General features: G+C 40.8%; 1 protein-coding gene across 1 annotated transcript in view; it reads left to right on the forward strand.

Moving 5' to 3' along the window:
* The window catches only part of slc30a2 (solute carrier family 30 member 2), an 81,527-nt gene extending 66,556 nt beyond the window's left edge, over positions 1-14,971 (forward strand). Inside the window, exons 6-8 of the mRNA XM_073057133.1 lie at positions 1,906-2,011; positions 7,022-7,156; positions 8,960-14,971. Coding sequence (XP_072913234.1) covers positions 1,906-2,011; positions 7,022-7,156; positions 8,960-9,105 — 387 coding nt within the window. The 3' untranslated portion in view covers positions 9,106-14,971. The remainder of the gene's footprint in view (positions 1-1,905; positions 2,012-7,021; positions 7,157-8,959) is intronic.

The raw sequence follows: 14,971 nt of genomic DNA on the forward strand, positions 1-14,971 counted from the left end.
CTGTTAGAGTTCTTCGAGGAAGTAACAAGCAGGGTGGACAAAGGAGAGGCAGTGGGTGTCATTTACTTGGATTTTCAGAAGGCATTTGATAAGGTGCCGCACATGAGGCTGCTTAACAAGATAAAATCCCATTGTGTTACAGGAAAGATACTGGCATGGATGGAGGAATGGCTGACAGGCAGGAGGTAGCGAGTGGCAATAACAGGGCCTTTTTCTGGTTGGCTGCCAGTGACTAGTGGTGTTCCTCAGGGGTCAGTATTGGGACCGCCACTTTTCACATTGTTTGTCAATGGTTTAGATAATGGAATTGATGACTTTGTGGCAAAGTTTGCAGATGATACGAAGATAAGTGGAGGGGTAGATAGTGCTGAGGAAGCAATGCAATTGCAGCAGGACTTGGACAAATTGGAAGAATGGACAAAAAAAAGTGGAAGATAGAATACAGTGTTCGGAAATGTATAATAATGCATTTTGGTAAAAGGAACAATAGTGTGGACTATTATCTAAATGGAGAGAAGGTTCAAACATCAGAGGTGCAGAGGGACTTAGGAATCCTCATGCAAGACTCCCAGAAGGTTAACTTACAGGTTGAGTCTGTGGTAAAGAAAGCAAATGCAATGTTGGCATTTATTTCAAGGGGAATAGAATATAAAAGCAAGGAGATAATGCTGATAATTATCAGCATTAATGCTGATAATTTGTAAGACATTAGTCAGGCTGCATTTGGAGTATTGTTAACAGTTTTGGGTGCCATATCTCAGAAAGGATGTATTGTTATTGGAGAGAGTCCAGAGGAGGTTCATGTGGATGATTCTGGGAATGAAAGCGAAAACCTACCAAACATTGAAAGGACTAGATGGGGTGGGTGTGGAGAGGATGTTCCCTCGAGTGGATTGAGGGAAAATTGAGGGATGACCTTTTAGAACAGAAGTAAGGAAGAATTGTTTTAGCCAGAGACTAGTGAATCTGTGGAATGCTCTGCTGCAGGCTGCGGTGGAAGACAAGTCCATGGGAGTATTTAAGGCAGAAGACGATAGTTTCCTGATTGATCAGGGCATAAAAGGATATGGCGAGAAGCTAGGTGTATGGGTTTGAGTGGGATCGGGGATCAGCCATGATGGAATTGTGGAGCAGACTTGATGGGCTGAATGGCCTAATTCTGCTTCTATGTCTTATGGTCTTCTGGTCAAGGGAGAGAGGAAAATAAACAATAGAATAACCAGAGGAAGAGCTGCAAGGCTAACACCCAGATTTAGTTGACCCTTCAGGAAGGCACTTGAGCTGGGAACTGAGTAACACCACTGATATTTGTCCAAAGGATTAGCTTGTAATCACATAGATTCACAGGGGTAAGAGAGTACAAGACAGAGGTTTCAGAGAGTAAAACAGAGGCAAACTCACCAAGTGGTGTTGTTTGGGCTCTAAGTGATTGGGCTGGTTGTTCTGACTCCACTACTAATTTGAATCCATTTTAAAGTAAAATGAGAACCAAGTATGAAATTTTTTGTTGATTGGAAGGGAACGACCTAGATAACAGAAGACATCAGACAAACTCCCTTTTAGAGGTAATTGTACAGCTGAGAGACAGTTGTACGGATAGAGAATGCATCTGTATGCTTATCAAAATGATCTTGATTTTGGCCCGTGGACGATCAATGAACAAATGTAATAGCATTTTAGAGAAAATGAGAGTCTTGGGAAACACTTAGACTCTTGCTAATTGTATGGAAAACGCTGGAATCCATTACCAAGGAAAAAACTGTTGAACAATTAAAAAATAATATGATTAGACAGAACCCAAGTGGTTTTATAACAGGAAATAGCAGCTAACAAATTTAACTATTTAATCATGAGGCAGAGTGAAATAAAATACTATGCTCAATCTGTGTTCTTCTCTGTTTGTAGCCCGCTTATAAAATTGCAGATCCTATCTCTACATTCTTCTTTTCTGTTTTCGTTCTGGGTACGACAATCACTATTTTAAGGGATGTGTTCCGTGTACTGATGGAAGGTAGGACCCATTTCAATACTCCTTGCTTCAAAGTATATAATTTATTCATTAACCACATCATATCTTTGATGAAAATGAAACATAAAATATACCATCGATTATCTATTTATTTTTGAAATATTGGTGTCAGTTGTATTAACCTCATTGAATAATATGTGTATGGAATTCTGCTAACAGATTACAAGCACAAAGGCTTAGAGTATCATTTGCTTGCAAATTGGATCATTATTCAAGGGCTGTATATATCTCTGGCTTGGCCAGTATTTATTGTTTACCTTAATGCCCTGAGTTGAATTTCTGACAGATGAAAGTCTGACTGCAATGCTGTAATTCTAGGTCATCTATAGGGCAGACTGAGTGTGGAACACAGAATTCCTTTCCAAGGCGATTGTTGAACCAGATGATTTTTTTGTGACAATCCATTATTTCTATGGTTATCATTACTGACAGTAGCTTTTCATGCAAGTTTTATTAGTTATTTGAATTTAACTCTTCAGCTGTTATTTGTGAACTTCACGCATTTCCAGATCACTGCATACCATCCTTGTAATTTCAATAACTTGTAGTGTTACCCAGAATGCTGTTCTTAATGCAACAGTTCACCATTACTTCCTGGGGCTCACAAGAGACCAGAAACACAACATGACCAGACATATACTATGGTAACAAGAGCAGGTCTGAGGTTCCTTGTGAAAACTGACACCCCAATACCATAGAACATAGAACTGTACAGCTTAGGAACAAATCATTCGGCTCACAATGTTGTGCTGAACCAGCTAAGAAGCAAGTCATAAACACCCAAGCACTAATCCCTCCTACCTACACCATGTCCGTATCCCTGTACCCTCCTTATATCCATGTGCCTATGCAAACGTCTCTTAAAAGCCTCTAGAGTATTTGCCTCTTCCACCATATCAGGCAGCACATTCCAGGTATCCACTACTCTGTGGTAAAAAAAACACACCTCACCCCCCCCCCCCGTACCTACCCCCTCTTACCTTCAATGCGTGCCCTCTGCTATTAGACATTTTAACCCTGGGGAACAGATAATCTTGCAAATCTCTATCAGATCTCCCCTCAGCTTCTGATGCTCCAGAGAAAACAACCCAAGTTTACCCAGCCTCTTGTGATAGCACAGGCCCTCTACACCAGGCAGCATCTGAGAAACCTCTTCTGTACCCTCTCCAAAGCCTCAACATCCTTTCAATAGTGGGGAGTCCCGAACTGTACACAATAATCCAGGTGTTCTGTAAAGTTGCAACACAACCTCCTGACTTTTGAACTCAATGCCTCGACAAGCATTCCATCGGCCTTATTGACCCGAGCAGCCACTTTCAAGGAGCTATGAAGTTGGATCCCCAGATCTCTCTGCTCAGCAACACTGTTAAGGATCTTGTCCTTTACAGTGCACTGTCCCTGCTGAGATGCAACACCTCACATTTATCTGGATTAGACTCCATCTGCCACTTTCAGCCCAAATCTGCAACTGACCTATATCGCGCTGTATTCTTTGCCAGTCTTCTACACTATCTACAACTCCACCGATCTTGGTATCATCTGCAAATTTACTAACCCACCCATCTACATTTTAATCCAGGTGATTTATATACATTGCAAACGGCAGAGGTCCCACACAGATCACTGCGGAACTCCGTTAATTGTAGATCTCCAGCTCGAATAAGTCCCTTCAACCATTACCCACTGTCTTCTATGCAAAAGGCAGCCAATTTGCTGTGGATCCCAAGCTTCTTAATCTTCTGGATTAGCCTCCCATGAGGGACTTTGTGAAACAGCTTACTAAAATCCATGTAGACAACATCCAATGCCCTACCGTCATCAACCTCTCTCGTCACCTTGTTAAAAAAACTCCATCAAGTTGGTAAGGCACAACCTGCCACACACAAAGCAATTCTGGTTCTCCTAATTAGGCCATGGGTTTCCAAATACTCATATATCCTATCCCCAAGAAGTTTCCCTCACAGTTTGCCTACAACTGACGTTAGACCCACCAGTCTATATTCACAGGATTTCTCCTTGCTCCCTTCTTAAACAGAGGTACAACATTAGACGCTCACCAGTCCTCCAGGACTTTGCCTGTGGCTAGAGAGGACACAAAGCTATTGGTCAAGGACCCAGAAATATGGTCTCTTCCCTCCTTCAATAACCTGGTGTAGATCTCATTAAGCCCTGGGGATTGCTCTACCTTAATACTCCTTAAGAGGCCCAATGCTTCCTTCTCCTTGACCTCTAAATGTCCTAACATATTTATACACTCAGCACTGACCTCCTGGTGCTCCATATTCTTTTGTTTGGTAAATACTGAAGCAAAGTACTCATTAAGTACCTCACTCACATTTTCCGCATCCAAGCAAATGTTGCCCCTGCCTTTATCCTTAAGTGGTCCCACTCTTTCTCTGGTTATGTTTACTCTTGATGTACGTATAGAATGCCTTGGGATTCACCTTAATCCTAAATTCTTCACCTCTCTGGACATACAAGGTTCTCTTATCTTTCCATCCCCATCCTTCCCTCTAACAGGAAACTTTCCTGTACTCTGTACACTTGTGTCTCTATGTGCTTGAAGTGGATTTGCCAGAGAAAAGGTGTTCCCAATCAACTCTTATTAGTTCCTGCTAAATTCCCTCATATTTTACCCTACTCCAATTTAAAACTCTCCCCCTAAAGAATGTACCTATCCTTATCTATGACTATCCTAAAAGATAAGGAGTTATGGTCACTGTTCACCCACTGAAAGATCAATCTCCTGGCCAGGCTTATTACCCAACACCAGGTCCAGTATGGCCCCTCCTTTCATTGGACCATCCACATATTGATTTAAGAAAACTTCCTGGATACACTTAAAAATTCAGCCCCATCTAAGCCTCTTACACTAAGGTGGTCTCTGTTTATATTCGGGTAGTTGAAATCTCCCATGACAACAATCCTATTTTTACAAAATTTTCTTTATCGGATTACATGTCTGTTGCTCAGTGTCTTGGTGGCTATTAGAGAGTCTGCAGTACAATCCCATCAGTTAATTGCACCCTTCCTGTTCCTGAGTTCCACCCAAATTGTGTCTGACCCCTCCATTATGTCTCCACTGAGTGCAGCTGTGATATTGTCCCTGCTTAGTAGTGCAACTCCACCCCCTCTTTTACCTCCTCCTGTATCTTTTTTAATACTTCAAAAACCTGGAATATTAATCACTCGTTCCTCCCCCTCTCTCAACCAAGTTTCAGGCATGTGTACATCATAGTTCCATGTACTGATCCATGCTCTAAGCTCATTGTGTTTACCCATAATGCTCCTTGCTTTAAAATATAGACACTTCAAACCATCTGACCCATCGTGCCCTGTTATTTCAATTTTGCCTGTCAATACTTTTCCTGACGTCTACCTTCCAGTTCGATCCTTCGCTTCCTGACCTGGTGCTCCAGTTCCCAGCTCCCTGCAAAACTAGCTTAAAGTCTCTGAAGCAGCATCCTGGCCAGGATTTTGGTTCCCCTCCAGTTCACGTGCAACCCGTCCCTCTTGAACAGGTCAACCCATCCCCAGAAAAGGTTTCAATGATCCAAGAGATTGGAACCCTGTCCCTTGCACCATTTCCGCAGCCACTCATTCAACCATGCTTCCACCCCATTCCTACCTGCACAAGCCCATGGCAGACGGAGTCATCTGGAGATTATGACGTGGAGGTCCTACTCTTCAGCCTCTTTCCTAACTCTAACTCACTGCATAGGGCCTCTTCCTCTTTTCTGCCAATATTTCCTTTGTGCCAATATCACCACGACCTATGTCAGTTCCCTCTTCCCCTTTGAGTATCCTGTATGACGGAATGCTCTTTCCCTACCTTGACGAATATGACTCCAGCAACTGCTAAGAAGTTCAAGACCATCCAGGACAAAGCCTATTTGAGTGGCATTTCAGCCACCATTCAAAACATTTATTCTCTATACTATTAGTGTACAGTGTTTACCATATAAAAAATAGACTACTTCTGATAGCATTGCTCAGACCTGCCACATCTTTCAAAGATGGACAGGCATAGCAGATGAGAGGGGACCACCACCATCTGCAGATTTCCTGCAACGAAATAAATTGCCAATCCTTCATCATCACTGGGATGTAAATGCAGGCGAACCCTAACCAATAGCACCGTGGAAGTCACTCTATAAGGAGGTCAGTAGTGGTTGATGAAAGAGGCTCATCATCATCTTGTGAAGGGCAATTAGGATTGGGTCTAAATAAATGCCGTTCCCCCTTCACCTTTGAGAACATCCTGTATGACGGAATGCTCTTTCCCTACCTTGACGAATATGACTCCAGCAACTGCTAAGAAGTTCAAGACCATCCAGGACAAAGCCTATTTGATTGGCATTTCAGCCACCATTCAAAACATTTACTCTATATAGTATTAGTGTACAGTGTTTAACATATAAAAATAGACTACAGTTATTTAACTACTTTTGATAGTACCACTCAAACCTGGCTTATTAGAGATAAGCATAAAGTAGGAAATTAACAGAATTCTTTTAACTGCTCATATTGAAACAAATCTGTTACCCATCTCTGCCCTTGACAAGCTAGTAACCAATTGGCTTCTGGGACAGCTGCCATTCTTCTGGTGAAGTTACTCCCACGTTGCTGATGGGTGGGGTGATCCAGGATTTAGATTCAGAGTCTAAGCACTGACAGCTGAAATAGAGGAATATCTCACACTATACCCTCACAAACTCTAGTGCTGTCAAAATTGTGAGGAACAATAGAATTCTATTTTAAGCTAGTGGCTGGTTTATCATGAGATTGCTATTGTGCCAAATTGTAGAACCTGCTGCAGGCAGAAATTGCTTTTTCTCCACTGCAGTTTCAGAAGAATAAAGAGCTTTTTGTTTTACTTTCCTTATGAAAAATTACAGTAGGGAATTTTTTATTATTGCTTCCAATTTGAATAATCTTTGTTCTTCTGCTTTAAAATAACACAATAAAGCCAAACCTGTTGTTCACTCATAGGTACCCCTAAAGGTTTGGACTTTAATTCAGTGAAGGAAGTTCTTCTTTCTGTTAGAGGAGTGAAAGCTGTTCACAATCTCCAGCTCTGGGCTCTGACACTGAACCAGCCTCTACTATCTGTTCATATTGCTGTAGGTGAGTAAAGCAATAATCATATTTACTAAGCATCATTTAATATTTGCTTGCATCATACACTGGGGTGCTCTCTTCAGTTTCCTGATGAGGTAACTGTAGCCTTTGGCCAGGAGCAGATGTTGCCAGGTGGTGCCCAACCTTAATAGTGTTTTGACCTTTAACCACTGCATTCTCCACTTGGCTGGTCAGCAGTGATGGCCAAGTCACTACCCATCTGCTCCTGACTTCCAGCTCAACTCCCCTCACCTGCTCCATATCCAACAAGAGGCTCTTTCTGCTTCCTCCCTCATCCTGCGAGCTGCTTAGTTCTTGATCTTTTCTTCAAGGCTCAGCACAGACAGCAATCTCCATGCCGACCTTGCCAGGAACCCTCTACAGCTGATCTCCACAGGGAATAGTCACATCTGCCACCCTTTGTCCCCACACTCCTGGACTAAGGACTGGTACTTCGGGCCCTTTCTCTCATGACCCTAGTCACATCCTTCCTCCCACGGTACCGTGAGCTCCACCAGGGTGATTTTCTCATCTTCAGTGGACCACAGTACGATGTCTGTTGTAAGTGTGGTTTGCATGACTGCAGCTTCCTCCCTGCATCAACACTCATATCCCATGATTAGGCTTTTTGCAGCAGATTGGATTTAGGCCTCATTGACAGGACTGGTGTGGCCCTCTCCTTCATGAATATTACTGCCCTGTTTGCCTCTCTGCCAGCTGGTCTCTTTTTACACCTCTCCTGCTCCAGTGTGTCAGGAAGGGACAGCAGGACCGTGTTGTTGTGTCACCTTTACCCTCCTTGTGTTAAAGCTGTTTTGCATCCCGACAGTATGTGTGTCAGTGAACCCCGCTGACCACAAACCTTGCTGTTAAGGTCCTCTCTCATCCCCCGTGTGTGCAGCTGTGGTGGTCCAGGGGGAGTATTATACACAGACTACAGGAGGAAAGAAATGTGGAAGTGCTCTATCCTCCAAGGCTCTGCTCAAACGATATTGTGCTTGGGAAGATCCCATTTCATCCAGGCACCCTGTGGACCCCCAACTCCATTGCCTTCAATAACCACCTTTCGTCTTCACAATTCTGCACCTCTGCCTGGACCAGGTCACGCTTATCCCTTGCACTCACACTCCCCAATCGTTGGAAATATGCTGAGCCGAGGCCTTGCTGTCCCAGGCATGGGTTGCCGCTGATGTCTCTCAATTGCAGGGAGCTCACTGCCTGGTCTTTGACCAAGTTGGCAGCCATCTTTCGGCTCGATCTTCTTGTGACTCCGGCCTGGTTTATTAGTTTGTTATCAGAACCCCTCAGTGTAAACACAACTCTACACTTTGCCACCTTGAACTCCTCCATTACTGATGTCACGCCTATCCCTTGCACTTGCAAGATATTTTTCTATTTAGATCTGAAACCTTTTTCATTGTGAGATATTTTTAGTATTCATTTCTACCATTAATCATATTATTTATTTTTCTTATGTATGTGACTTCCGAAGAGATGCAAAGTCAGATCAACGGAATGTTCTAGAAATCAAAATCAGATTGTGTAAAATGAGGCAAAGAGGCTTGAGGCAAATGTGTGTAAAGCAATGGTCTAACTCAAAATTTCTCTCAACTGACTGCTGAATTAGAAAAACTATTTAGTACCAAAAAGATGGATTTTTTTGTACCAGCAGTATTACCAAAACTGTCAGCAAAACTAACACTGCAGTTTTTCTAAAAAATGAAAATCAAATAAACAAATAAATAAATTTCTGTTTCTGTGGAGCACCTTCATAATGGCTTTCTGCTAATTCTACTGTTGCTATTACAGAAGAGAATGCGGATACTCAAGCTGTGCTGAAGGATGCCACGGAAATCCTTCGAAGCAAGTTTTCCTTCCACACCACAACAATCCAAGTTGAAAAGTTCTCTGAGGATATGTTAGACTGCAGCCAGTGTCGAGATCCAAAAGACTGAGGTTTTCAAATTCCAGATCCCAGGAGGTGCCATTCGTTGTTGTGTTGTACATTTGTCTCTGTATTTCACATGATTTCCAAAAATCTAGGATAGCTTCCAAGAGCATTGAAATAGACAATTTGAGTATAGGACTTAAACTCTCTCTGCAAAGCAAAAACTCAATGGAAGTGCATCAAGAAAATAGACAGATAGGCCAAATTATTCTTGATTGAGTAGAAACCTCCCTGGCCAGAGACCAAACTAGTTTACTTTTGATATTTCAGGGGTGGGGGCTCAATACAGAACTAATTGAAGTTTAGTAATTCTTGGTAAGTAATATTTGGCCTGGACTTTCCTGAAAAGCACTTGTTGCTCTGTGTGCAGCGACAGTCATTCCCTCCCCAAGTTTCTGAAAATACAGGACTTACTTGGAACCCTGTGTGCACACATCTGTCTTCACCTCCTGAGATTTGTTCATTAGCAGTTTCCAATGGAGCTCTGAAGTTGGGGAATCCAGTGGCAGAATTGCAATTTCCACTACTCTTTCAGCAATTACATTGAGAAAATCACCTCTAGATCTATGCTGGGACTCACCAAGTGTGCAATTTTCCAACTCCATATATTTCAGAGGGGAATGGCTACAAGAGAGTAAGGAACATTTCAAGTGCTTCATTTCCTTTGAACTATTTAGTTTGGTTTAGCTTAGTTTTCATTTTATATAATTTCATTTCTTAATGTTAATAATTTTAATACTTGTAAAGTGGAATGTCACAGCTTTTTTTAAATGACAGTTGGGTAAGCCAAAGGACAGCATAACTTAACCAGTTGTCTATGTTTTTGTGAAGAAAACTTGTTGCAGCCTTGCCACACCTTGACATTTACAACCATTATGCTTTGTGCTACACTGGGTCTAACCATTCTGGAACTGGTGTTATCTGGAAGCTACTGCTTCAAGATCTACTCACAGGAAGCATAAACACACCTCAGGATGGTGTGATGTGAATGGGCAATTTGCTGCTGCCCGGAAATTCCAGGCCATAGTTTATTGGGCATAACTTAGGTGTCCCAATAGTCAAAAGTAAAAAAAAAGTTAGCTATCTGAACTAAAGAGCAATATGCAAAACAAAGAGATTCAAAGGTTCTTGTTTTGTTCACAATTCACCTTCAGTCTTTGCTTGAATAATCTAACTTCCAAAAGTGACTTTTGTAGTATTCTCTTACATAACTAGAATCTTATTGTGTTTGATCATCTTAAAACATACATTGTAGACTTGTAAGTATTGGGTACAGTTAGCTAATACATTTCTTTTTTGGGTGGGAATTCAATTCTGACCTAGAGCAATGGGAACTGTGTGTAGGGAATGGTTAGAATTGGACCTTGTTTTATCCATTACAATAGGGAGAGGTTTTGTTGTCTGTGGTGCCTTCACAGTAAACTTGTGTCATATGAAGTATGGAACACCAATTTTGTTGTCCTTAAGTCCTCACAGAAATTTTGAATAATGAAAAGAGGTAAGGGAAGAGGTTTAAATAGATAATTTTTACTTCATTTTGAAGAATATTATCTTCCAATCTCTTTTCAATTGAGAGATTAGAGTGAGCAAGTATAAATTTAAAAAGGATTGTTTTTTATGGATTCAAAGGTTTACAAGTTGGTAAGTGGAGATTTCTGGAGTGATCCCAAATGTTTCTTGTGCAAGATTCTCAAAAGCAAATAGAATAGGTGCACTGGTAGGTACATAGTGAAAGGCAGCTTGGGCAAGTTGTAGATTAGAGAAATAGAATATATGGACAAGCAATAGGGTGGGACAGCAAGGAACATGATTACTGATGGAGACTAGGCCAAGGAGCCTTGAACAGCAGGAGGCCATTTCCTAGACTTCTCAGAGTAGCCCAGCCCCAAGAAGGATTCCTGTGACAAGAGTCAGTCTACCAATCAACATCTGAAAAGAGCGTGGCATCTGTTTTTGGCAGCCAGACAAGAGTGGAGGAGTTACCCATTTAAATCACATGACTTCCACTCACCTTTGAGGAAATGGATGTAGTCTCAAAAATGGCACATTCATGGTCCATTTTCTCTTGCAGAAAATGGTTTTCGATCTGACCGCATCAGATCTTGAATGGACAGGTGCTGACCTGGATGGCTACACGTACTTGCCACTTGCACAGTATATGTCATTACAGGTCGCAGGCTGCTGATAGGTCTCTGAAGTAACCTAAATGACAAAACTGAACCTTCAAACCTTTGGGCAGGATCATATGAAGTCTGATTAGTTGTAGATCAGAGACTAGTCTAATGTAAACAAATTTGAAGTTTACTGTAGTTAAGCCACATTCAAGTTTCACAACAAAATAAGACAACCAGCAAGTCTGCAATTTGAAGCAATTCCTTAAATCAGCCATATTGTTCTCCTTTTCTCTCTGTCCAATTCTCTTTTAATTCAAGAGCTGAAGAGCTCTGTTCTTTTATTACCTTTTCCAAATATGTGTCAATATGAAATCCTGCAATTAATGCCAGAACTCATAGTCTTTATCTTCACAGCAAGTTTGGTCCCTTTCTCATCAGAGTCCACATGCTGTTTTGGAGCAAGCAGAATCTAGACTTCCACCTATCACCTCCGGCTTGTACTCCTTCCTCTCTCCCCACTTCCTTATTTTGCTTTTTCCCTCCTTCCTTTCCAGTCCTGATGAAGGGTCTCGGCCCAAAGCTTCAACCGTTCATTTCCTTCCATTGATGGTTCGTGAACTGCTGAGTTGAACCAGCACTCTGTGTTCATTGCTCTAAACTTCTTTTCCCTTCTTTTCTCACCCATTATTTTAACCTATGTCATCCTAGTGGATTTAAACACAAGCAGCAATTAAAACTAAAATTGTTTTTCTGATCCTGCACAATGCGGATTTTCAACTCAGTTTTGGCGCAATACACAGCAATCTCAATATCATTTTCAGTCAAACCCAAGTCAACAATCTACAATCTAAAATAAAACTTAAACCAGTTTTGCTCCTGCTAACCTACAAACTCCTTGGAGACAAAACTGAAGGAGTTGATTTTCATTCCCAAGTGAAGAAGGCTTTCTTTTTCCTCTTCTGTAATATCTGACCATCAACCACCCATTTATACTGATCCCATTTTCCTTTAACGGCCTTCCTCACCCCCCTCCACTAGACTCTACCACTCATTGACACATGAGGGGCCGTTCAGAGCAGCCAGTTGAACTACCAGCCTGCTCAGGATGTGGGAGGAAATCTGTTTATCCAGGGAATACCCTTGTGGTCACAGCGAGAACATCCAAACAGACAGCACCCGAGGGGTCAGGATCAAACTCAGGTGCCTGGTGCTGTGAGGCAGTAGCTCTGCTAACTGCCCCACTTTGTTGTAGGTGCAGCACATATTGGGACTACTCGGTTATTTGCAAGGGGGAGAAAAAGGACACTGTAAACTGCTTTGCAGAATTTCATCAGGCTCCTGATAAGTTTTCTGAAAGATGATCTAGAGGTTATATATTTTTCTTTGTTTTCCAAATCAGATTCACCATAGAATTTACTATGATTATACTTCTTGGTTCAAAAAAAAACACAAATAACCCAAGCTGTACTTTAAAATAAGCTTCATGAAATTTGCTTACCAAATAATGGAGCAAACCAGCCTGAATTTTACTTGTTCTGACAGCAAAGCTGTTGGCAACGGATCACTGCATCACACAAATGTGATTGACACCGATGTTCCTCAGGGTATTAAGCCCTTTCCCACCTCCTTGTTCCAATAATGATCTGCCAAAAGTCTGTAGTCATTTAGAAGTCTATTTATAAACAGATAACACTGTTTTTCATCCCAAATCCACGAAGAATATGGTTAAACATTAGTGATTGAATGATCTAATACTGAATATAGGAAAAATAACCTTCGACAAATTACCTCCAGTTATTGCCTTACCAAGGCTAATTATTCTGTGGTGTTTAGTTGAGAATAGTGGACCAAAACAGGAATTTAAAGATGCACTTTGACAATATGTTTTACTTAAAGGAATATTGAATTTAAGAGTGCAGTTATACTGGTAGGTTTCCAGTTTGCAGCAACGCTTAAGTGACCATTTAACACACAAGATAAAATTCCTTATCTAGGATGAATAGTTTGAGAACCCTGAGGGATGTCATCTTACATCAGCTGGCCTCAGTGCACATGAAACCTCATTTACAGAGATTACTTTATTATTGAAAATTGGGTTGGGAATAGGTGCTGGGGTGGGGGGAAAAGAAGAGGCTGGTTCAAGAACAAGACTCCTTCACAGTCCAGACTACTAAAGTGCCAAAATGTAAAAGTGCCTTAAGGGTAGCCACAATGGAAATCTATGGGTCTCAGAACAACTGCAGCAGTCGTATTAATATTTATATGAATAGAGCTTTATGCAGCTCAGTTTTCAATAAGGTCTGGGCAGCTTCTTACTTGAATGGATGGTCACTCAAATTTTAGCCATGCACTGCACATATTTTTGAAATCCAGCTCTTCAAATGAACCCTTGTAATAATGCATGTACTGTTGTGCCTTTGTATACCTGTGGATTTTCATATACCTCCTGGTGATAAACCATTGCAAAAGATATTTGTGCTCAGTAGACTATAAAATAGATTTAAAGAACTGTATATAAAAAAACTATGAAGATAAGGTTAAGAATTGATAGACGAGTTTGTGGATTTAAGGTGATTATCAAACATCTTTATATTCCTTGTCCAGCTTCTTGTCCACAGTAACTTATTTCTGATGCTTGTGTGCCTGTAATGTGTGCATGAGTGTGATTGAGCCATGTCTCCTGACTGCACCTTATTTTAGATGAAACAAAATAAATCGTACGTCAATTTTTCTAATTACTTCCAATTGAAGTAATTAACCATACATGAGCCATAACTGGGCCGTGAGTTTTAAAGATGAAATATCACAAATAGCTTCACTTAGATTCTGCCCACCGATGATTTATTGATGACCATATAAACAGAAGCACTTAGATTTATATACATTTCACAACCTCAGGACGTGTAGTTCATTAACTACTTCAGAATTGTTTGGAAACTCTCTACACTTAAAGATTTATTTAAAACTTTCCAAAGTGAGGAACACATTCACAATAAAGCCTCTGTAAAAATATTATTTTGTTGTCCCTCTTTTGATAAATCTACTTTACCATTCACTATTTCCAGCTGAGACCTCATTCTTCTCCCAAGAAAGCCACTGTACCATCAGCCAATGAGAGCACTTGTTGGGTATATCAGTGGCTTAGTTTTTCATTTCTTCTCAGCGAGAAACAGGTTTGCTGCTATTTGCAATAAGCCTTGCATCTGCATGGCCAAGGATGTTGAGTTTTGCATATAATTGTGCCTCTGAATCCAATCCACAATCCATGAAACAGCAAAACTATACACACTGAAATATGATGATCTATAGTAAGAATATTTAAACCAAGTGATTTTAAATTTAAAAGCAGCTTTTACTATAGCAATTCCGAGGATAATAGATGCCTGGATTTTAACAAAATTACCTTTTAAAGATTTTCATATTTAGTTACTGTTAGATGACAGTCATTGAATTTTTTGTCTACAAATAGTTGATAAATTCCATAGCTAGTTATTAGTTCTAGATTGAATTGCCAATGCACAATCTATGGTAGGTTAATCATTATTATAATTCAAATGTATGTTAATATATAATTCAGATATGTAAAATTTTATATTACAATCATACGTCTATTGTTGTAAAGTACTGGCAGAAGACACCAGGTCTTTGCATCAGAGTATCAAAGCATTTTGCTGCTTTAGTATCAATCATTTCCCATCTATTACAGTTAAATGATATGAGCCACATACCAGTGGCCTAATTTGCGGCTGCTCTCCCCGC

This window comes from Hemitrygon akajei, chromosome 9 (genome assembly GCF_048418815.1).
Source record: "Hemitrygon akajei chromosome 9, sHemAka1.3, whole genome shotgun sequence".
Classification (NCBI taxonomy): Eukaryota; Metazoa; Chordata; class Chondrichthyes; order Myliobatiformes; family Dasyatidae; genus Hemitrygon; species Hemitrygon akajei.